The following is a 24,656-nucleotide window of genomic DNA, read 5'->3' on the forward strand; positions in this document are numbered from 1 at the left end:
CCAGAGAAGAATAAGACAATTTATACGAAATAGCTGACTTTCTATGTTAATTTTTTTCACAAGCTACAAAACTTACACATTTTTTAGCTCTTTGGGTGGATTTCTTTCTCTCACTTTTTGTAATTGAATAATCACTTTTTCCTACTGGGTAATTTGAGGCACTAAAAATAAAAGTCATTAACAGATGACTGGCTTGTTGAATATATCACAGAAAATAATATTTTATTATGATTTTATTGACAAAATTAGAATGCTAAATTCAGATAGCTGCAAAAAACCAAACAACAACAACAAAAAAAACAAAAAAACAAAACAGATTTGAAAATAAATGGTGCCATCAGTTGCAGGATTTTTACCTTCGTGGAAATAAGGTTTATTGAAATAAAATGATAAATAAAAATACTTTCCGGCTTGGGAGAATCAACCTAATTCCTGATACTGTTCTGTTTCCCTTGCTCCAAAAGTGTCATCAATCTCCCTATTTAGATGCAGTGCAGCCAGGTGTTCAGAATCACAGGGGGACAAAAAGAATTAGTTTCTTACTGAATAGGGGATTTTTTTTAAGAGGCTGGCATAAACAGGGCTGCAAAATGTGAAACATGTAGACCCACTGAACTGAACCCCCTTTTTTCCCCTCTTCCCAGGAGTAATTCTGCTACAAGGCTGATTTCAAGGACATGAATTGTTGACCTCATCCCAACATCAGAACCTCAGATGTTCTAATTTTTGCACCATTCCAGGCAAGTTGATCTTATAAGGAAATAAAATTGAACCTTAGGGGTCTGATGGAAACTCACTGTGACATTCAAATCAAGAAAACTTGCTGATGCCCACAGAGCCTTTTTCCCATGGGCCCTGATGGTAGCCTCCAGAAGGTGCAGCCTCAGGTGGTCCCCCTTCTTCGGTGGCAAGAATAAACTTTGGGTCTTGGATTGCAATACCACTTGTGGAGAAAATGGTATGCGAGGGAAAGCGATCAGCCTCTTGCCCTTGTTTCTTCCTCTTGACCGCCAAGTTCTACTGGATCCTCACAATGATGCAAAGAACTCACAGCCAAGAGTATGCCCATTCCATACGGGTGGATGGGGACATTATTTTGGGGGGTCTCTTCCCTGTCCACGCAAAGGGAGAGAGAGGAGTGCCTTGTGGGGAGCTGAAGAAGGAAAAGGGGATTCACAGACTGGAGGCCATGCTTTATGCAATTGACCAGATTAACAAGGACCCTGATCTCCTTTCCAACATCACTCTGGGTGTCCGCATCCTCGACACGTGCTCTAGGGACACCTATGCTTTGGAGCAGTCTCTAACGTTCGTGCAGGCATTAATAGAGAAAGATGCTTCGGATGTGAAGTGTGCTAATGGAGATCCACCCATTTTCACCAAGCCCGACAAGATTTCTGGCGTCATAGGTGCTGCAGCAAGCTCCGTGTCCATCATGGTTGCTAACATTTTAAGACTTTTTAAGGTAGGTAAAGGCATTGTCTTTCTGACCATTGTGAAAGGACAATGAAATGCTATGACTCCAACTGCAGGTTTAAGAAGAAATTGAAGATGGTGAAGGTGCTCATAGACCCTTTCCATGTCACCAGGTTCCTCAAATGGGGCATTCTGTATGGGGCATTCTACATGTGTTGGTTTAGTTCCATTATTTACAATTAACTGGATTAATTTTGACTCTGTTTTTTTTTTTTCCTGAACAAAGAGAAAGGTGAAAAGTTCTGTGAAATATTGGGTCTTTGTCATCTTGGGATAACCTCCTTATTAGGCTCATTTTAAATCAAAGCATTTTTAAAGAGAATAATGAACTCTTAGCACATTTATCATGGAAAACATTTCTATGGTATTTGAGCTATTTAATTTACTGGGTGAAACTTCTTTAAGGTGGGATGCTCTGTTATGACAAAAGTTTGTTCATGAAGAAACAGTATTTATTACTAATGTGTAGATGGGAGTGACACTCTGGGAGATGAGATGGCCATAAAATTGTCAGGCTTATTATAACTGCAATAGAACAGAACCTTATTAATTCAGACTGCTCTGATACAGACTTGGAATAATTATATATAATTCTTATTGCATTAAAAGTTCAAATTTAGCAGGATAAATTAGACTTTTTGATTTAGGTTTGGTGATCTATTACCCATATGTTGCATTTATATATTGAATAAAATTGGAAATATGGAATAATATATGTAAAAATACTTTGAAAAGTATCAAGTGCCGTAAAAATAAAGTTATTGTTAACTCACCATTTTCATTAACTTTCTCATTTTATTTATTAATAACCAATATGTAGTCTTTTGTAATAGACATAATTGTTTAATTGAAAATACTTTCACTCTGGTTTCTTACTCAGTGGGACATGAATTTTTTAACTTAATCTGAGTTAATGAGCCTTTGTTTTATATTGTGAAAAATGGTTCCTGGCTGGGTGCAGTGGCTCATGCCTGTAATCCCAGCACTTTGGGAGGCCGAGGTGGGCGGATCATGAGGTCAGGAGATTGAGACCATCCTGGCTAACACGTCGAAACCCTGTCTCTACTAAAAAAATACAAAAAATTAGCCTGGCATGGTGGCACATGCCTGTAGTCCCAGCTACTTGGGAGGCTGAGGGAGGAGAATCGCTTGAACCTGGGAGGTAGAGGTTGCAGTGACCTGAGATCGTGCCACTCCACTCCAGCCTGGGTGACAGAGCAAGATGCCGTCTCAAAAAAAAAAAAAAAAAAAATTCCTATGCACATTAGATTTGGAAATATTAAAAGAATATGGAGAAATTGGGCAGATGACAGGTATTGTGACAAATGTGAGCAAAGTGATGGGAAATGTCACACAAACGATGAAAGGAATTGAATCAAAGGATTTCTGGCTTGGCAGATATCTTGGAGACACATCTAGTCTGGCCCACTCATGGCACTGGAATCCTCTTTGTAACATCCCCTTGAGTGGCTGTGCAGCCTCTGTATGGATTTCCCTAGTTTAGAAGAGAAAATGCTATGAGGCAACTTAATGGCTATTTTCAGATAGATGAAATTTTCTCAAATAAGGAGGATGCTAAGCAGAAGCTCTCTGTGTCTAAGGAGTACTGAAGAGGCGCAAACAGGCTTCAGGGTGTGCTGGAGACATTTGAGCAGGACATTAAGAAGCACCTCTTGACAGTGAGAAGGACACAATTAAGACATATAGCCAGAGTTGCTTTAGTTCTCCATTTCTGGAAACCTTCAAGGGAAACTAGGCAGTTTTTTTTACCATTTCTCTTAGAGGGACTCCTTGCTTAGAGGCAAGATGTGGAACCAGAATTCTCCAGGTTTCCTCCCACATCTTGGGATCTAGGATTCCTCCCAGCTACCCCAGTTCTGTGCCATGTGGCATTTTCTGCTCTGGGGTGGTGTCCAGCTCAGACATTTCTGTAACTCTTCTCTCTGATTTGAACTCCCTCCTCACCTGCTCCAAGGCATCTCTTTTCTATTTTTAACTTAGTAGCTGTGGTTCAAAAACATCACTTCTAGAGGAGAGGAAAAGGTTCCTAAGAATCTACTCCTTTTGATTTCCCTCCCCTTATAAACCAATTCGGGTTCCTGCCAATACCATTGTAATTCCTGTGAATCCTGGCTGTTTCCTGTAGCCTGGTGCCCAGCCAAAAGTGGGCAAGGATTTGAGGAGTGTGGTGGAGGAGACAAAGTGTTCATATGACGTTTTCCAAGCTTGTTTGCATTTTTTTTTTTGACATAGAATCAGCTTATCTGCAAAATGGGAATAATAAGATTGTTAGATTGTTGGGTATATTTAATGAGAAAATGCAGGAAGGCTTCCATCAGGACCTGGTCATGTCCTTTGGTGTTTTGGGCTATTGAAGGAAACTCCAGGCCACTTGAAGGCAAGAGGGGGTTTTGTTTTTATGCAGGGGGTATCTGGCTTCTCTCTTCTCTATTCTTCCCTCACGGACTGGTTAGTTCTCTTAATTTCTTGGGTAATCCTGGAGGGACCCCATCTGACTGGGTGAGAAGGTAACTACTGACCCTCTGGACAGAGTCCAATGCCCCAGGCCATCTCTTGAGACACAGACCAACACATGAAAGGGCAGCTCTTGACGCCCTTAACTGAAGTGCAGGGAGTGGGTCACTTATCACCAGGAGGGGGCGCTGTTATGGTAGACGTCATGACTAACATGATCAGTTCACTGGCCCAGAGTGAGCATTTAACCTACAGAAGCAAATCTAGTTATTAACCAAGTTATTGGACTTGAAAATTGTCTGTAATTCAAAAGTCCATCAGTGAGAGGATGTAGGTGCCTAACCCATCTTACAGGTGATTCTGGAACCATAAGAATGTGAATTAGATAATAGCAACTTATGCTACTTTACTTTGATTTTTTATGTGACTTTCAGCTAGCACTCTATTTGTAATATTAATTATAAAACAATTGGCACAGAAAATTGTCCACTCTATGTATGGATGACTTCTGTTTATATATATATGATAGTACAGACATGAAATATTACAGTAGTTATCAGAGGAATGATTAGCAGTTAATGCACTGCAGATTGGCATATAGCTCCTTTTTGAAAAACAATACTTTTCTTAAATACTAATTTTCCAAAGGCTATGACTTGAGTAAAAATAAGTTTTATGACAGTTTTCTCAAGCTTAAGTCCTTTCAGGGTAGCGAAAGACCCACAGAATCTAAAAATATGCCCATAAATAATCTAAAAATTAATGTATTGCTAGTTATTCCCAGATAATGGAGTTGAAGAAGGTAGAGCGTCTCCAATGAAGACATGCAATGAACCTTGATCATAAGGAATACAAATGGGGTCTTAATTCGTGAACTTACTGACTGTCCTGCTCAACAGTAAACATAAACTGGGGTTTTAAGAATCTGGTTGTGATGTGTTTAAAAATTTTATGGAAAATATTTGGGCCAAATTTGGAAGTGATCCCTAAATGTCTGTTTTCTTTTTTTGGACAACTTTGGGAAGGCCATGTATTTTATTTGCAGCATCTTCCTGTACTAAAATGTGAAGGAGACAATGTCTTCCACGTAGCCCCATTTACCACTTTCTTCAGTCTTGCTCCTCCTGTGTCAACCTTTCCAGTCCTTGTATTCCCAAGTGTTCTCCTAATCCAAACCTGATGCAAGAGATCTATGTGTTGTCAGCTATCTGCATGTTAGTATGTCTATGTTTAAGTCAGAGGAGGATTTTATTTCCTTCAGGATCACTAATTGTGGAATGAAATGGGATTTGTCTTTGTAAAGGAGATGCCGGCATCAGTTGGGGAGGTTCATTTAGCCCCAGCAGAGACTGCACTTAGTGAATAGCCACCTCCTCTGCTGGAATACAGGTGGCTCTGCTTATCTGATCTAGAGTGAAGTGGTGTCATCCTATCTTTGTTTCTCTTCTTATCCAAGCTTAGAAGCAAATGAACAAAATGAGCCTCTTTAACTTCAGAAGAGGGTTGAATAAGGGCTTGGAGCTGGATACAACCTGGGAACAAGATGCCATGTGGCATAGGTCCGTAGGATACTGAATGCTTTACTAGATTAGTGATATTCAACCCCGAGTGTATGGTGGGGTTCATACTGCTGTTGCCTTACCCACAAGGGGTATGGGCTGCATTATTAAAACTACCTGGGAGGCTTTTCGAATGGCAGGATCCAGTGAACGATGTATGCCTCCCAAGCCCCTTTCCGGGAACTATTTTTTATTGAGATGAGTGTCCCATTTCCCTCAGGTGTGTTGGGGGTGGAAACAAATTTGAGAGTTACAGAACAAGAATTTAATGATCTGAACTTTTTAGATGCACTAGTGTACCCTAACACACACACACACATACACACGTGCACACACACATCGTATATCAGCTAACATGAGGCAGAGCAGACCTAGGTGATTGCTTCACTCATATAGCATGTTAATGGCTTTAGATAACAGAAGTATCAATTAGGATAATGTGACATGTAACTGCAGAATAGCAGACCCAGGACAGCTCCATCCTATACAGAGGTCTAAATGACACCTCAGGGGCTTTTGTATTGTAGATAACCCAGTGAAAAGAGGGGCCCAGGTCTCCATAAGAGATTGTATAGTTTGGAAAGAATTTAAAAAGGAGAGGGTCTTTGGAAATGTTTGAGAAGCCCATAAATTTGTGTTTTATAAAGAGCTCAATTTTTTTCCCCTTTCTAGAACATTTCCACTCCTCTCCTTTAAATTAAAGCAAATCAATTCCTCCAAACACTAATCATATGTCTTACTTTGAGCAAAGATTGAATATTCTAAGTTAAAAATAGCACATTGATGCTGGAGGTAACTCACATTAATGTCCACAAAGATACATTGGGTCATAAGAGGACACTGTCAAATATAATTCCTCTCTCTTTTGTTTTTCTAGTTAATTTTACCTGGGTTGTTAATTTTCTACCCTTAAAGGATAGGGGTTAGATAGTCTGCAGTGTATCCTTCCCAAAGCAATCAAATGAGACTTTTAAATAGAAATCCATTTGTGGGTGGGCTAGATAATTTCACCCTATGTGGAAGTGTGCCGGTTATAAATGGCGAAAATTGATCTTCATGTGAAGTCAATGAAATACTGAGAAGCATCTTGTTTCCCTGGCAGTCTTCGCCTACCCTGCTATGTTTATGAAGATATATTTTCTTCCAGGACACTCTACCAATTGTAGCAACCACTTCCATAAAGCCAAGCAGTTTTTGAGTTATTTATTGCATACAGTGGGTTTTATTAGCTTCAAAACTTTGAAAAGGTAAATCTGCCATATCCGGGCTCATCTAGAGATGAACTCATAAATGAGTGCAGTCAGTAAACTCAGTAGGAGGTAAATTTCATGTTCAATCTCATTTGATGGCAAATAGATAATGAATATTGGGAGGTGAACTTCTTCAGTCAACTCTTTGGTACTGTAGCAAGGTTTCATTTAACTTTGAAAAGAGCTCACTCTCCTTAGATGAGAGATGACTGGTAAGTAGCACTTACACTCCCAGCTACAGAGATCTTTCAAAACGGAGACTTGTTAATGTCTTTCCCCTTCTTAAAACTCTTTAATGGCTAGGGTTTTCCCCAGGATGAAGGTCCACCTCCACTTTGGGGATCTTTTTCTCACTTTCCTTGACTAGATTGTCTCTTTGTTACAAGTAACAAAGAAGCAGCCTGTGCTTCCTCTCCTTAGTGTCTCTCTCACTGTGTTGTGATTGCTTACCTACTTGTCTGCATTCCCCACTAGACTGTAACTACCATGTGGGCAGGGGCCATGTCTATCTAGTTTGTTGCCATATTCCTAGCGCCTAGCATGGGCCTGTCAGAGAAATAATGAATGAATGAATGTATACATCGAATCTCTCTACTCTCTCCCTCATCCCAATCTCAATGTTAGAAATATGTGTTGAATAGATGGGAAAGAAGTATAATTTTGTTTATTTTTCTTGTATATTCCTTTAGAAAAGAAGGAGGGTGATATGTTTAGGCTTTGTGTCCCCACCCAAATCTCATTTTGAAATGTAATCCATATAATCCCCACATGTCAAAGGAGAGACCAGGTGGAGGTAATTGAATCATGGGGGTGGTTTTCTCCATGCTGTTCTCGTGATAGTGAGTGAGTGCTCATGAGATCTGATGGTTTTATAAGGGGCTCTTCCCACTTGGCACTTCTCCTTCCTGCCACCTTGTGGAGAAGGTGTCTTGCTTCTCCTTTGCCTTCTGCCGTAATTATGAGTTTCCTGAGGCCTCCTCAGCCATGCTGAACTGTAAGTCAATTAAACCTCTTTCCTTTATCAATTACCCAGTATCTGGCAGTTCTTTATAGCAGTGTGAAAGCAGACGAATATAGAGGGAGAAGCGGAGAAAGAAGGAAACATGATTATATTTTGAGAGTTCCTATTTTCATGTGCTTTCTCTTTTTCCTACAAATTTCTATTTAAATGTATTTTTAACATTAAGAAATTGCATTGTATATTTCAAAATTGTTAAAAGAGTAGATCTTAAATGTTTTCACCATACACCAAAAAAGTGTGAGGGGATGGATTTGTTAATTAGCCAATTTAATCACTCCATATTGTAAACATAAACCATCATATCGTGCCCCATAAATTCATATAAATTGTCAATCAAAAATAAAATAAGTAAAATACATGAACACATTCTCATTTTAAAGGTTTAAGCAATAAATAGTATAAAAGGAAAGTCCACTTCCAAATGCATAAATCCGTTAATAACACAGGCACACATGATTTTGTTAATAGATATGTGACTTATGACTTTCTTTTTCACTTAATATATTTGGGAAAAATTTCCATGTTGGTTAATATAGATGTACTGCAGTAATTCTCAACCCCAGCTGCATGTTAGCATTGCCAGCATAGCTTTTAAAAATTTTGGATGCCCAAACCCTAGCCAGGACCAGTTAAATTGGTTGGGGTAGAGCTCTGCATTGGTATGTTTTAAAAGATCACCAGGTGATTCTGATGTTTGGTCAAGAATGAGAACTGCAAGACTTTATTTTTTTAATAGTTGCTTGGTTTTTAATCATATGGATGGACCATACTTTATTTTATAAATCTCTGGTAAACAAGTTACTTCCCTTTGCTCTCCAAATTTGTTATTTGAAAAACAGTTGAAACAATGCTAGAGCCTCATCCAAATACTATTAGCTCTAGAATGAATTTTGGTGGTATAGGGCCCTTTCTTGGACCAACAAAGGGGCCAGATGAGTGAACTGCCAAAAGCATCTTGCTGTAAGACAGGGTCACAGGACACAGACATTCCAAGCCATGTCTCTTCGAAACATGTAGTAACTTAGAATCAGCATCGTGGTCATGTGCTCAGACAGTTCAGGGAGCACCATGACTCTTGGGCGGAGCACTTTTTAAACTTGGTGAATTTAAATTAAATTTCTTTTCTTTCCCCTAGCCTCAAATGGCCTGAAATCCTGCAGTGAATACCAAATACATCTTAAGAGCGTACTTAGTGATAAATGCCTATGTTTGGGGTGTTTTAAGTAATGAGGTTGTTTGAAAAGTAGTGAGAAGTCTTTCCATAAGAACGGTTTGTGACTGGATGTTATATATTTTGGTTTACAAAATTGTCTGAAAACCTTTCTAGAATAAGTCAGGGTCTATGTAAATAAACCTGCATAAGGAAAGTACTGTGCTCTTTCTACCCATTCACCCTAGAGACCACAGGTTTTTTATATTTTATAGACTTCACTTCATAGTGGTTTTAGGTTCACAGCACAATTGAAGATTGCAGTGGTTTTAACACAGGTGTCTTCTTGGGCTCTTCTGATAGCTTTTTGCAACCAAAGGTAATGCCTTTCTAGGAAGACTTAAAATCTGAAGTCTGTCCTGTGCCCAGTCCAGTGGTTATCACACTGTAGCATGCGAGAAATCACCCAGAATCCTTGTTGAAACACGCATTCCTGAGCCCACCTGCAGGGTTTCTGATTCAGTGGGTCTGGGGAGGCCCAGGGTGGGGGCTGAGAATTGCCATTGCTAATGGTTCCCAGGTGATGCTGATGCTGCTCTTTTGCACATCACACTTTGAGAAGCACTGCTCCATACAAATTGCTTGCTGGCTGACTTAGCAAGTCAAAGTGTGCAAAACAAAAGTGAGATTTAACAATGTTCTGTCTGACAGCAGCTTTCGACACACACCTGGTTGGATTTCTGTTCCTATTGGTCATAATCACAGCAGGTGTTGTGTGGATTTATCTTTAATTGTGTGCGTGTTTGGAAGTTGTGTTCCTTATTAAGTAATGCATAGCTCATGAATAATGATCAGTGCAATGGTCACTTAAACACTATTTCTTAAAGTAGGGTCAGGCAGATTACCATTCTACGCATTTTTACTACTTGAGAGCAGACTGATTTAAGAAACTTAGATTGTAAGATACACATTAATTGGGAATTGAGAACAGTAAAAGATGAAGGAGGCTATGATATGTCTCAGCTACCAGCAATTTGTCTTCAGAAACCATGACAGCTACCTCCTGATTTCCATTATGCAATGCGATTGCAAATAACATTCCACAGCAGTCTTAATCAATAGAGGGTCACAAGAGGCCCTTGTTTCCTCAAAGTGGGAAAAGGGCTTATTTACCCATTTAATTGATATAACACACTTTCTGGCAAAAGACAGTCATCTCTTTTAGCTGTAATTGGGGACTTTTTCTATCCCCAAACACTGTCCTCACAACCTGCATCTATACATCTAATCTTTATGTATCTTGAACACATAAGGAACACCACGCTGGCAAGATGTAGGGGTCTAGGCATAGCATTGTGCACAGCCACTTTTATCTGTTTCTAGAATGAGGCCAGTCTCTGCTGTATTACTTCATTAGGCTCAGCAAGCTAATAAACATGTGTTCTCAATGTTGGCCGTTAGTCTCCCTCTAAGACTCTTCAAGGCTCCCTCTGGGATTAGGGAGGCTGGTTTCCTTGGTGTATAATACAGTCCCAGTTTCAGGGACATCATGGACCTGTCTCTGTATCCCCTGCAGTGCCACTGAGCTCCCTTGGGACATGTGGATGGTGACTTATTCTTGCTCTAGCGTCTTACTCTTGCTTCCTCTCACATGGATTGAGAGTGACCTCTAGCTTCGACTAGTGCTTGTACTATTTCTTCATATGGTGGCAATTCTATTTATTAGTTTTCAGAGTGATTTATCATCTCACCTCAGAGTGTTTGAACTTATATTACTTCTAGAACAAATACCATGCCATACTCATGTAAATTTCTTAGATATTTGTGACTTATAGATATTATGTTTGTTATCAGGAGATGTCTGTTCAAATTATAGATTATTTTAATGTATTTAGTGGTGCTGATGCTCTTGAGTAAAATAGATTAATCTGAATTATATGAAATAGGTTGGGCTCTGTAGTCAGACTGCCCAAGTTCAAATTTGGACATAATGCTTGTTAACTGTGTTACCTTAAGCAAGATAGTTAATCTCTCCAAATCTTAAACTTTCTTATCTGTTAAAAAAACAGCAACCCAGGCTGGGAACGATGGCTCACACCTGTAATCCCAGCACTTTGGGAGGCCGAGACGGATGGATCACCAGGTCAGGAGTTCAAGACAAGCCTGACAAACATGGTGAAACCCCATCTCTAATGAAAATACAAAAATTAGCCAGGCGTGGTGGCATGGGCTTGTAATCCCAGCTACTCAGGAGGCTGAGGCAGGAGAATCACTTGAACCTGGGAGACAGGGGTTGCAGTGAGCTGAGATCGCCCCTCTGCACTCTAGCCTGGGTGACAGAGCGAGATTGTCTCAAAAACAAAACAAACAAAAAACCCCAGTTAATAATAGTACCTTTTTCATAAGGTTTTTAATGAAGACAAGTAAGATACATTTCAGAGTCCTAAGCAAAATCCCTGGTCCATAGGAGGCACCACGATGTTTGTTATGATGATGATAATGAGGAGGAAGATATTTATGTCTGCTATTAAGAGGATATTCATTTTGAGTGGTACCTCTCCTACAGTTTCTCAGCCATTTATACTGACTTGCTCTATTTTGTGAACAAAGGCAGATTAGCATTAAAGGTGTAATTGGTCAAGAAACAGAACTGATGGGCCAGGTATGGTTGCACACACTTGTAATCTCAGCACTGTGGGTGGCTGAGGTGGATGGATTACTTGAGCCTAGGAGTTCAAGACCAACTTGGGCATCTGAGACCAGCCTGAGCAACAGGACAAGATCCTGTATCTATAAAAAATACAAAAATTAGCTGGGTGTGGTGGAATTCCCTTGTAGTTCCAGCTACTCTGGAGGCTGAGGTGGGAGAATTACTTGGGCCTGGGTGGTTGAGGCTACAGTGAGCCATGATGATACCACTGCACTCCAGCCTGGGAAACAGAGTGAGACCCTGTCTGACTCACTCACACACACACACACACACACACACACACGAAGAAAGAAACAGAACTGGGGCAGGTCTGGATTGGCTCTGGCATAGGGCAAGGCTGTCTAGTTTTCTTGAAGGCTGAACTTGTGACTGGGACTTCATCAGCTTATGTTCCAGCCAGGTGAGCTAAGAAGGTGGTGTACTGCTATCCTTCTAAATCCATGTGTTGGATGGTAAGAGTCCGTTTTATTAAAAAAGTAGAAAACCCAGAGAAACATTGGTTTTCTATTTTTTTAAGTAAAGTTGCACTACATTTTTATGTTTCAGCGCCCAAAGAAAAATACCCTTAGGATTCAATTGTTAAAAAAACAAACAAAAAACCAAAAAAAACAAAAAGGAAGAAAAAGAAAAAATCACCAATTCTGACTCACGTAGGCTACGAGTTTGATGATGGAGTTGTGGTTGAGCATGAGCAGCTGAATGACCCCAGGCATGGGTGGCAGCCCTCAATGCTGTCCTTTGGGTTGGAATTCCCTTTCTTTTCCATGTGTGATAAGGACAGAAACACAGGCCTGCTTCGGACGAAGAATGTTAACTTTTGTTGAGGGAAGATTTTTTTTTCTGCCAGAGATGGCTGACATGACACTAATTCCTATCATCTCTGATACAAATGTCAGAAATGAAAGCCCTAAAGGCTTCAGAAGTACTTGTTCTAGAAGTCACATTCATTTTAGGACAATCAGAAAAACAGTGGAACTAAATGTATTGTATTCTGATTCACACTGTGACCTATCTTGTGCCACCTGTTTAAAATGTGACCAATTCAGTCAAACATATCAATTATGCCTTAGTAAATTCTCATTTTAATCAAATATGAATGTAAAAGGACTTCACAGGGAAAGAAATCAATGCAGAGTTAATGTGGTCAAGTCCTATCCTAGCATTGTGAGACGGTGCTGAACAATGCCTGGTACAGCTTCTAAACCCAGTAAGTGCTAAATATTTTTTTTCCCCCATCAAGAGAAGTAGAATAGTGTAAGAGACGCTAGCATTTAACCCACGTGTTCTCCTTCTGTAACTTAGTAATACAGGTAAGCAGGTAATATTCAATCAACCCACCAACAGGTCTATGCAGCATCCCACAGGTATGTGCAGCGTGTTTGACATTGTAGTGGATAATATGAAAGAAAAGAAGACCCTAAGCCATCAATGTTGCTTATACTCTAGTTGAGGGGAAATGACCAAAATCCTGTCAAATAACCACGAGCAATCTAAGACTGTGTCAAAAGGGCTACAGTGTGGTCCTGGGGTTTAAAGGAGAGGCTGACTTCATCCAAGGAAGCTGCAGTTAGCAGCCAAGGTGTCTTAATCAACTCTGTTATAGGCTGTTGCTACAGAATATCTTAGACTGGGTGGCTTAAACAATAGCCTTGTTTCCCCCCTCACATTTCTGGAAGCTGGAATTGAGATCAGGGTACCGGCTTGGTGGGTTCTTGGTGAAGTCCCTCTCCCTGGTTTACAGATGCTGTCTCCTTGTTGCATCCTCACATGGTGCTGAGAGAGACAAGAGAAGCTCTCTCCTGTCTATTCTTACAAGGGCACTTACAAGGGCTCCACGCTTATGAGTTAATTACCTCTTAAAGATGTCATCTTTAAATACCATCACATTAGGGGTTAGGATTTCATCATGAATTCTGGTGGGGGATATACATTCATTCCATAGCACGAGGCTTCATGCAGTAATGTGGGGTTGGGCTGGGCTTAGAGGAATGGGTAGGAGTATGCAAACTGAGGCCGGGAGAGGAGGAAGAGTCTTCCAAGACTGGGAATCCTGTGAACCTTTTACCTGATGCCAGCTCATGTTCAGCTACGTGGGGGTGGAAGTACGTGGAAACCTCTTCCCCTCTCACAGTCTCTCTGCTATGACAAAACTTCAAATGATTATTTTAGGAGTCTCTAGGAGGTTTAAAAATGAGGAAGGTTGGAGTGCTGTGTTGCCAACTTCCACTGGAGACAAAACTGGGGGTCCCAAACTAGTGAACACAGAACACCCAGAGGGCACAATGCTGTACCCTCTTAATCAGCATTGTAGAACCGCTAAACAGGTAATTGCTGTGGAATTTAAGGAAAGTGTTATCAAACCTAGGAGAATCCCTCCCCTGACCCTTTCCCCATCCTTTGCACTCTGGGAATCCATGTAACTTAAGATAAAACATTTTGCTTTATTTTTCATTTGCCACATGAGTATCTTGACTCTTTACACTGTTATTCAATGTAGAGTCACAATTAATTGCTGAGAGAGAAATTAAATGCATTGCCAATGAATTGATTTTATTTGCTTCATTCTAGTAAGCAAAGCCACCATTCTTGAGGGGCTGATGGTTCTTTTCCGTTTTCCTAACCACAGGGAGTAATCATACCTACACTGTCTCTGTTTCAAAAGGTGGTCATAGATCTCAGCAAGGTAAAAATTGGAGATTTGACAATATTCTAACTGTAAAGAGTTTTGATGATTTGGAAATAGGTTTTGTATTGAAAATGGCATAAATGATTATTTTTCTTCTTTATGCTGCAGCACTTTAACTTGTAATTTCTACCCTGGTAACCCCACCTATTTAAATGAGAGCTCAATATGAGATCTTTTGTTGTCTTTGAAACCACTGGTATAAAATTTTAAATTCTTGGATATTTTTCCTCTGCCTGAGAAAGGAAGATACAGGAAATTTCATTTTTTAGTTTGAATAGCTTTATTTCATTTATATTCATGTAGCTCAAGCATCTAGTGAGTTTTGCTGGTATATAAATTAATATTTACAGGTAAAACCTTGCTGAAAATAAAATAGATTAAGTGGAGAATATTTTTCCCACAGCTTTCGTCTCTAACAAAAATGAAAAAACCCAGCACCACTCCTTTACTGAATGCCCCATCTGTTGGCTCCTTGCTGCTCTGAGCCAACATCCTCTTGGGATTGTTTGGGGCCAAGGGTCTGCATGTGAAGCAGGGTAGGTTTAGCACATGCTGGGAGAATAGGGATTTTGATTAAGACTTATATTTACCCTTAACTATTTCTCTGAATTATGGAGAACTAAAATAAAAAAATGTATTTTTGGATTGAAGTTACAGGAAAATTTCAGCCTCTACTGATCAGTGTTATGCATAGTATGTGATAATTTTTTTCAGATATTAAATCACTGATTGATGAATAAATATTTAACACCTTATTTTTAAAAGATGTTATGATGTTTAATAGCATTAATAATTCATTGCAGTTAAGTGGTACAAGTTTAGATTTTGATGTAAAATATCTGCATAAGAATTCCCCCAAAGAATCTATGCCCATCTAGAAAATGGTTTTATGAAAGAAAAGTAGACAGTTTTGCATTGTACTTTGTCTTAAACAACTTAGAATGAAGTTCAGTAGCAGAGTTCCATGGTTTTCAAAGAAAATGAATAATACCCTATGAGTCATGGATATTTGGACATTTTAAAGATGTTTTAGGAAGCTTGGCACAAAATAGTTTTTTTTTTTTTAAGTGATTATTTTTCCTCATTCTCCAAATGCTTGGAATTATGAAACCTTAGAATTGGAAGAGATTTTTGAGGTTTTCTGTTATGCCTTTCATCCAAACCAAAATCTATTCAAGTAAGACCCTTGATAGGTAGTGGTGATTCAATGCTGTCTTTGTTCTTCGATTTGATTTAAACATCTCTCTGCTCAATTCTCCTGTCTTGTGCATGTCTTTTTCATGAGACAGTCCTTCAGGTGTTTGAAGACCCTGTTCTTCCTGAGCCTTCAGTTCTCCAGGCTAAACATCACCTGCTCCCTATAACAGAAACAGTGCAAGAGGTAATGTTTATTGACAGCTTCCCAAATGCCAGGCACTATGCTAAACACGTAACATGCCTGATCTTATTGGATCCTTACCACAATTCTGTCAGATAGGTATGGTTTTCAGATGAGGAACTGAGGCTTATCTGAGGTTACCTGGAAAGTAAGTGGCCATGTGATATTCAAACCTGTGTGTCTGATGGACTCAAAAGTCCATGCTTTCAACCATTGCTTTTTACTGCCTTTTAGATGGTATGTTTTCAAATTATTTCTGTATGGTTTCCTTTCTCTAAACACAGTCCTGCTGTTAGTTTAACCCCATTCTCAGTTAAAATAATTTTTCCTTGCCATTCTAAAAGACTGCCTTTGAGCAGGAAAATTAAGCCTTTTAATGCAGAGGACTTCAGCTCTGTAAGCCTCATACTCTCAGTATATCGCTGGCTGGAATGGCAGATGGGCTGGCCAGCACATCCATGGTGGGCAGTGGCCTCAGTGCAAGGATGGAGTCTGACTGCCCATGACCCCATGTATCTTCCCTGCTGCCGGAATGATCACATGGCTTCCAGAAACATTGTGTTCCTTTAGCAGCATTGATGGAGCTTCCTATTGTTCCAGATGTTTTCTGAGGAGGATACTGGATAAGAGTTTGTATTATTACAGATGGTCAGAGCAGTTTATGTATCAGGAAGTTTTCCATGGAAGAAAGAATATATTCAAAATTCTATTTTGAAGCTGATGGCAGGATGTGGTGAAATTATTTGGATGTTAGGAAAACACTGTAAATGCCAAAATAAATACTTGTGGTTTGTACTTACTCCTTTCCCAAACTAAAATAGGACCTGTGACAGCATTTCCTGAACACATGGGATCAAACTCTAGATCAAATGATGAGTTGATAAAATGAACATATTCGTATTAAGTTTCTTTCATTTACTTCTCATTTCCATGTCTAGAATCTAGAGTCTAGAATGGTTGGATGGATGTATTAGGACCAGAGTGTGTATGATAATATTAATGTCAGAAAAACAAACTACTCATTTTCACCTCTGTGGGGAGAGACTGGAATTCAAACCATGTCTCCTGTACCTTGGCAGAGTAAGAGTGTTGGGTTCTTTCAGCCACTTTTTGGGGGGTAGACTTGGTCAGCAGCCCGACCCTGTCCCTGTCCCAGCCTCAGAGCCTCCCAGTGAGCTTTCTCTCATCACTACACAGCCCGCCTCCTTCCTCTGTTAACCTGAGCTTTCTCTCATCACTACACAGCCCGCCTCCTTCCTCTGTTAACCTGCCTTGAGATTCTTTTCCAAGGCTCCTTTAGCCCAAAGTATAATGTATTTGACTCTACCTTTACTTTGAAAACACTCTTGATGTTTTGTAGAGTTCTTCCAGGTTTTCCTATTAGATAAAAACAGCTTTTTATACCTTTTGTTTCCATGGTAATGAATTCCAGGACTGCTTTAGAAAACCACTAGCTTTGTGTACCAGTGGAAAGTTGCAGCATTATATACTAACACAATAAACATCAGCCCACCTGTAAGAGGCGTGCAAGCCGGTAGAAACACTGTAGCACCACGGTCATGAAATGATGTGAGCATACTATCTTTTACTGCAATAAGCAGGATTTGGAACATGAGCCCTGCATTGCAGACAAATGGCTTGGGAGCTGTAGCATGAATTCTAGTGTTCACTAATCAGCTCAAGGCAGAAAGAGCCAATTAACTTGAGGCATTAATTTTCAAATTTAACATTATATTGAAACCGTGGAACCCCATTTCCAAATTTTTTGCAATCTTCCTGAGTTTTTACAAGTGCCAGTTCTGCTCTTAGGAAGTCCTCGGCGGGAGGAGAGTCTTCCTTAGGCAATTTACTTTCTGGTATAAGGAAGATTGTTTCCAAAAATTCTGGGAAATCTTCATGGTATTGTCTGCAAATATACCTCTTAAGAATCTCAGGTACAGATCAGAACTCAACAGAAAAATCTATTAGAGTTGGCTCAAGACAGGGCAAACATAAAAAGTAGATATCCTGGGAAAAAATAGAACTGTTTTTATAAAAGGCTATAGGTTTCTGAATATGTGGAAGAAGGAATAATTGGAATTTGTTTTTTGTCAACCCTGACTCTGCCCTCTACAGCCTTCTCTTTGTTATATCGTGAGTTGGGGGAGTGAGAAGCAAGGGAAAAGGCAGAAAGAACATGAGAGGTTGGACAGAAAGATTGGAGGTACATGCCAAGTTGATTGTGCTAATTTGAAAAGAGACAATGAATCAAAGCTCCTTTTTCCCTATTGTAGATTTTAATATTTAAAGTTACCAGTGCCATTACTGATTATATTAAGATGCTTTTATGTTGATCTGATTAAAATTACATGTGAAATAATGAATGACATGTAATGTACAAATACCCTTACATTTGGAATAATGAATGACATGTACAAATACCTTCCCAGATATATATATATATATATATATATATATATATATATAAAGTATAAACATTATAAGCAACTGTAATGGAAAGTTTTTAGAAACATTCTTCTAGGAGATACAAAGTTAAGGGGTCAGAAACACAGAACAGCACGCGGTTTACTACAAGACTGTGGGGCTACCTTCTTGCCTGGAAAGATTCAGGACTCCTATCCCTAATAAAATTAAAGGGAGGTTCAGCTACTCTGGAACTTAGTGTCTGTTTATCTTAGTATTTCTAAGTCAGAAAATGCCTATTTTAAAATAGGTCTTTTTGTCTTTTTATCCTTTTACTCTATAGATAGAGTTTCCCAAGGCCGACTGATTTGTACCCAGCTCATTTAAGTGTTTGGGGCACTGCTCCAAATTGTTGCGTTTCTTTCTTCTGCCTGCCCTAGCTGCATCAGATCATTCTCAAAGCCACCTTAGTTCCTTTTTTTTTTTTTTTTCCCCAGCCGATAGGTTGCACACAAAGCATAGCTTTTGGCTTTTTGTAAACAGAATGCAAATGTACCGTTCTCCCCCAGGAGGGAACCTCCGCCATGCTGAAGGTAAGGTGAGACCCTGCGCCTTGATAAGGAGCCCCTTTGGGTGTGCTGGCAGGTCAGCCTGAGGGCTTTGAGAAGAGCCTTCCATGAGCACCAGGGCACACATTCACCAATGCAAGACAAAGCTCTGTGGAAAAGACTGGTGGGTTCATCCCTGTCCCACCCGAGATGTACCCCCAGAACAGCAGAAATGACTGTGCTCCCCGCCTTGTGAAAAGGGTCTAGTTTTAAAGTGACCCTGGCAGAAGAGGGGCAGATGCCTTCATTCCTCCTCTTCAATTTCTCCTTGGACCTTTTCCTGCTGTTCCGTGGGTTCTTTGAACATTTTATAGAATCCAGTTTTGATTTATCTATATTGCTTTAGAGTATATCTTTTGACATAGCTTTTTAAACATGTAGACATACATGATTTATCGTTGCCTACTATTATTGTCATTTTATTAGATCCAGTGAAGTATAGAAACCTAGACATGGGCCAGGCACAGGGGCTCACACCTGTAATCCCAGCATTTCAGGAGACCAAGGCGGGCAGATTGCTTGAGTTCAGGAGTTCAGACCAGCCTAGGCAACATGGCAAGACCTTGTTTCTACAAAAGAAAAAAATTACCTCCCTTTACCCTTACAATTATATGATTGTCTTGAATATTTCTTTTGCATACCTTGAGAACCACATTAGGTAGTGTTATGATTTTATCATCAACTGAATCTAGAAAACTCAAGAGGAGAAGCAAACTCGATTGTATTTATCTATATTTTTGCCATGTTTTTTACTTCCTTCCTAATGTTCCAAGACATTTCTTCTTTTATCTTTTCCTTTTTGTTTAGAGAACTTCCTTTAGTCATTATTTTAGGGCAGGTCTGCTAGTGACAAATCCTCTTCGTTTTACTTCATCTGAGATTGTCATCCCTGAAGAATATTTTCTCTGGATATAGAATTTTGGATTGATAGTTCCTTTGTTTCAGCACTTAAAAAATGTTGCACTGCTTCCTACTGACCTCCTTGGTTTCTTCTGCAAAATCCTCTTTCATTCAAATTGTTCTTCCCCTATGGCTTCATGCATCATTTCTCTCTGGCTACTGTCAGGACTCTTTCCTTTGTCTTTTTATGTGACTGTGATGCATCTTGGTGTGGATTTCTTTGGGTTTATCCTGTTTGGTGCTCAGATTCTTGATTCTGTCTTCTGCCAACTTTGGAAAGTTTTTATCCATTATTTCTCAAATACTTTTCTAGCCCCACCCTCTTTTTCCTCTCCTTCTGGGAGTCAGATGACCTACCTTTAACATCTTTTTGTAGTTCAACACCTCTCCGAGGCTTAGTTCATTTTTTTCTCCAGTCTAATTTATTTTGATTGTTTATGGGTAACTGTTTTATCTATAAGTTCACAGATTTTTTTGGCCTCTGTTCTCTTTATTCTGCTGTTGAACCCATCCATTGAGTTTTTTTTTTGTTTGTTTGTTTTTTGTTTTTTGTTTTTTTTACATTTCATCTATAATATATTTTAGTTACAGAGTTTCTACTTGGTTCTTCTATCTTCTGTTTCTTTGCTGATACTTCTCATTACTTTGCTAGTTCTTTTTAGTTTTTTGTTTCAAGAACATTTGCAGTTGCTCTTTGAAACCAATATCCATCTGGCTGCCAGGAGGAGGGGTCCTGTTACGGGTCTCCATGTGACCTCCACTCCCACCGTCGAAATGGCTTCATTACTGCTGAGTGGTGGCAGGTAAGACCTGATTCTCTACCAGCCTCTTCTGATACCTTTGCTAGCCAAGTTGCCACCCAACAGAGATGAAAGTCCAGCCTCCACACTCAGCCTCTCAGAAACTATCCTGGTGGGGGAGTTGGGGCTCCTCACTACTGTCTAGGTTCCCCACTAGGTCTTTGCTTGTGTGGGTGGGTCCACAGGTTTTGTGTGTGTGTGTGTCTGTGTGTGTGTGTGTGTGTGTGTGTGGTGTGTGTTTGGAGTAGAGTGGTTATTATCTAAAAGTTTCCATTTTTTTCTTCAATCTAAAAGGAGCTAGGCTGCCCCTTTCCTGGTTCTTTGGACAAAGAGAGGAGATTTTTTTGCTTATTTTTTTTTGTTCTGTGTGTATTGGTGTTTCCAGATTGCTGGTTTTTCAAGTATAGATGAGGAAATACATGAGGGAAAAACAAAATTCAGGAACTTGTTGTCTTGTCATTCCCTGGGTCCTGAGGTCCTTAACCCGCTTAGCAGCTCCCCACCTTTCAATGTCCTCTTACTCTTGTTTTAGATCTAATGCTCAGTTTTTAGCTAGACCTATGGGAGAAACAGGGAAGAGAACGTTCACTCTGCCTTCCTGTCAAAGCCCCTCTTGATCCTTACGTTTGTCTATACCAGATGCTGTTCTTCTTGTTCCACTCTCAAGGTCAGAGAACAGGGTGTGCTTTTGAGAACATCTGGTAATTCTTGTACGAAGCTTAACTTGGAACAGGAACTGTTGCAGGGTAGAACCAGTCTCAAGCACTGGAGAACAGGAGGTATAGGCGGTGAAGTAGCCTAGTCACTTGCTTTGTGGGTAGACCGACCTGGGTTCAAATCCTGCTTCTACCATGTATTTGTTACTTAACCTTGATCAAGTTATTTAATTTCTGTGACCAATATTGTCCCCACCTGTTGTGAGGATTAGAAGAGACATATTTCTGGTGCCTGGAATGTATCAGGCACTATGCATAATAGCCATTATTGTTACAAAGCAGGTTATAAGTTCTCCAGATATTTTGTCCACAATCTGATCTCTGCTGTGAAAGAAACCAGTGCAAACTCATTTTCTAGGATGCTGTTTTATGTAAACAAGTCATAGTTAAATAATTCCTCCAGAGTGACAAGCCTTTTTATCCCAAATTTTGTATCCAGATAAGAATATCAGTTAGAACAAGTAGCAAGAACAATGATTCATCTGAGAAAGTAGGGTAGAGTATTTTCAAAAGCAATGGGTGGCTTGTTGGTGATTTGTGTTTTGAGACAGGGTCTTACCCTGTCACCCAGGCTGGAGCACAGTAATGTGATCTCAGCTCACTGCAGTCTCCGCCTCCTGGGTCCAAGGGATTCTCATGGCTTAGCCTCCTGAATAATTGGGACCATAGGTATGTGCCACCATGCCCAGCTACTTTTTGTATATTTTTTGCAAAGATGGGATTTTGCCATGTTGGCCAGGCTGGTCTCAAACTCCTGGCCTCAAGTGATCCACCTGCCTTGGTCTCCCAAAGTGTTGGGATTACAGGCATGAGCCACTGCATGTTGGTGATGTTAATGCTGTAATGAAAACCCTCATTCTCTGTTTAAAAGATTTCACCATGTAAGAAGCAAATTAAGGGACAGTGGGGGGCATTTCTCTGCTTCCTAGGGAGCACCGAAGACTAAATATTTTAGGGAATGCTGCCGATAATGATTCACTGTTTTCAGAGTTTCTTTCAGCTCCTAACTACAAGTCAGGTGAGAGTAGAGAGGGCAGGAGGGAGGGACTTGGTGCTTCTCCCAGGAGGAAGAGTGGACTTCTAGGCTGGAAGGGACAAGGGGGGTATTCCTGACCGAGGGACTGGATTGAATGTTGATGGGCTGTGGATAAAGATCGTCATGCAGGCCATTTGAGCACTGTGGGGCCTGGACCAGTATACTTGCTTGGAATGCTCATAGAAAACCTCAATGTCAGGTTACATTCCCTAGAAGCAGAGCTGAACATAGGAGAATCTTAGCAAAATGAGTTATTAACAAACATTCTGAGGAGAAAGGATGCACTTTCAGGTGAGGTCCATCCTGAGCCTGATCCTGTGGATGCTCTGAAACATCAATCACAGCAGGATGTGTTCTGCCTTGAGGCAAGAAAGTAGGAATTTTGTATCCTTGCATCAACCAGTCTTGAGCTACAGACAACCTGGTCCTAAGTGATAATTCCCAGGCACACTTGGGCAAGGTGGCTCTATCACCCAAGAGTGGTTCTCTGGAGAAGGTTAGAGGTCTGAGGTTAGCGGTAGCACTGGTGACTGGTGGAAAAGGAATCCTGGGCAGGGCTCAACGGGGTCTACAGCCCCAGGCTTCATCAGTGGTACCATGTGAAAACCACTGGCCTGGGTAACAGGAGGGTTGGCTTGTACTCCTTAATTTTCTTTATGACTTTGAGCAAGTCATTCAGCCTTTCTGCCTTACATGTAAATGACAGGATTGGCATAGGTAGACTTTTAAGGCCTGTTTGACTCAGGTGAGTTTATTGAGAACACTTGGTTTCGTAAGACCAGGGCTTCTTGGCCTATGGTTGGACCATAGAAACCTTCAAGAAGAGCAAAGGAGGGAAGTATGAAGTTACTGCCGCATGGCCAGTGGCCCAGGCAGGTGCCTTTGGGGACCTGGAAGTGAAGAGGCTTCCTTACCTTGGGGGCTAGGGACCAGAATTATACCTTCATGGGCAAATGGTGGAAGGGCTGCGTGGCTTGGTGACCAAGGGAACAGTAAGGAAGACCACATGAAGGACTGAACCTAGAAAGTAGATTCTGGGAAGAGCCAAGCTTGCCTAAGTGGTTACAATGTGATTTACTCTGATGAGAAGTTTGGCTAAATTTGTTCAGCGGCTGGGCACAGTGGTTGACAACTGTAATCTCAGCTATTTGGGAGGCCAAGGTACGGGTAGTACTTGAGCCCAGGAGTTTGAGACCAGCCTGGGCAACATATTGAGACATTGTTTCTACATTTTTTTTTTTTTTAAAGTTAACTGGGCGTGGTGGCATGCACTTATAGTCCCAGCTACTTGGGAGACTGAGATGGGAGGATCATTTGGGCCTGGGAGGTAGAGGCTATAGCGAACCATGATTGCACCACTGCACTCCAGCTTGGGCAACAGAGTGAGAAAAATAAATAAATAAATAAGTAAATAAATAAATAAATAGAACATTAAAAGAATGTGTTCAGTGTCTGAACTTCAGCTTTTTGTATTCTGTCAACATTTTTTCTTGATTTTCATCCCATCCTTCATTAGACGGAAGGCTTATTAAAGATCCTTTTTTTTTGTAATTTGTTAATGTTATTAGTAATATTTTAAGATAATTCCTTGACTTGATAGTTCTTTTACTATTAATGCAGCTTTTGCCTTGGTCAGTGGAGGAGGCATATGTTTTTGTGTTTTCGTATATGTCCATGTGCAGGAACTGGACAGCTCTAGGGACTAGTGTGAGAAGGTAAAGTTGGGAAGACCTTGGCAATGTCAGTCCTGGAGCTCTCCGAAGATAGTGGAGCTCCTCCCTTTACTGCAGACAGTTTCCTTCTCTAGGATAGGGTTTCTGATGAGAATATTTCATTGTTCTCTAACACAAGTGGTCAATGTTTTGCTCAGTTTCTCTTGCTGAAATAGTGGTATTGATTCAGTACATTGGGGCAGAGGGAAGGTTCCACTTTGGTGCAGCAAAAGGAAAGTCTTACCAAGGAGTGAGGTGTTTGTTTGCTGGGTCCTGCCAAGTTCAGGTGTTGCTGAGTGGGCGGAGGAGTCTGTTTGCTCCCAGGTCAGCAGATCCATGGTGGTCTGCTCGGGCTTGTGCCCCTCAGATGCCTTGTCTCCCCTGGGTGGAGCTTTTGGGATGGGTATAGTGGTTCATGGCTGCATCGCTGAATTTGCATAAGGCTAGTGTGGCAATGGACTCTCAAAATATCTGTGGTCATAAATAGGGACTTACTTAAAATTTTAGGCCTAGGCAGGAACATCACTTGAGGCCAGGAGTTTGCGAGCAGTCTGGGCAAACTGTGAGACCCCCACCTCTACAAAAAAATAATAAAAAATTAGCTGGGTTTGGTGGTGCATTCCTGTAGTTCAGTTGATCAGGAGGCTGAGGTGGGAGGACCACTGGAACAGGATTTCAAGGCTACAGTGAGCTAGGATCATGCCACTATACTCCAGCCTGGGTGACAGAGCGAGACCCTGTCTCAAAAATAAAAGGATAAAATATGCATGATTCTA

At 40.5% G+C, this 24,656-nt stretch overlaps 2 protein-coding genes across 5 annotated transcripts in view; one reads left to right on the forward strand and one right to left on the reverse strand.

Moving 5' to 3' along the window:
- ARF5 (ADP ribosylation factor 5) overlaps nt 1–24,656 on the reverse strand; it is a 540,324-nt gene that overhangs the window by 366,466 nt on the left and 149,202 nt on the right. The window lies entirely within an intron of this gene.
- Nucleotides 1–24,656, forward strand: part of GRM8 (glutamate metabotropic receptor 8) — a 797,799-nt gene that overhangs the window by 8,901 nt on the left and 764,242 nt on the right. For all 3 annotated transcript variants that reach the window (XM_050782557.1, XM_050782558.1, XM_050782559.1), the window contains exon 2: nt 645–1,465. In XM_050782557.1, coding sequence (XP_050638514.1) covers nt 956–1,465 — 510 coding nt within the window. In that variant the 5' untranslated portion in view covers nt 645–955. The remainder of the gene's footprint in view (nt 1–644; nt 1,466–24,656) is intronic.

Source organism: Macaca thibetana, chromosome 3 (genome assembly GCF_024542745.1).
Source record: "Macaca thibetana thibetana isolate TM-01 chromosome 3, ASM2454274v1, whole genome shotgun sequence".
Classification (NCBI taxonomy): domain Eukaryota; kingdom Metazoa; phylum Chordata; class Mammalia; order Primates; family Cercopithecidae; genus Macaca; species Macaca thibetana.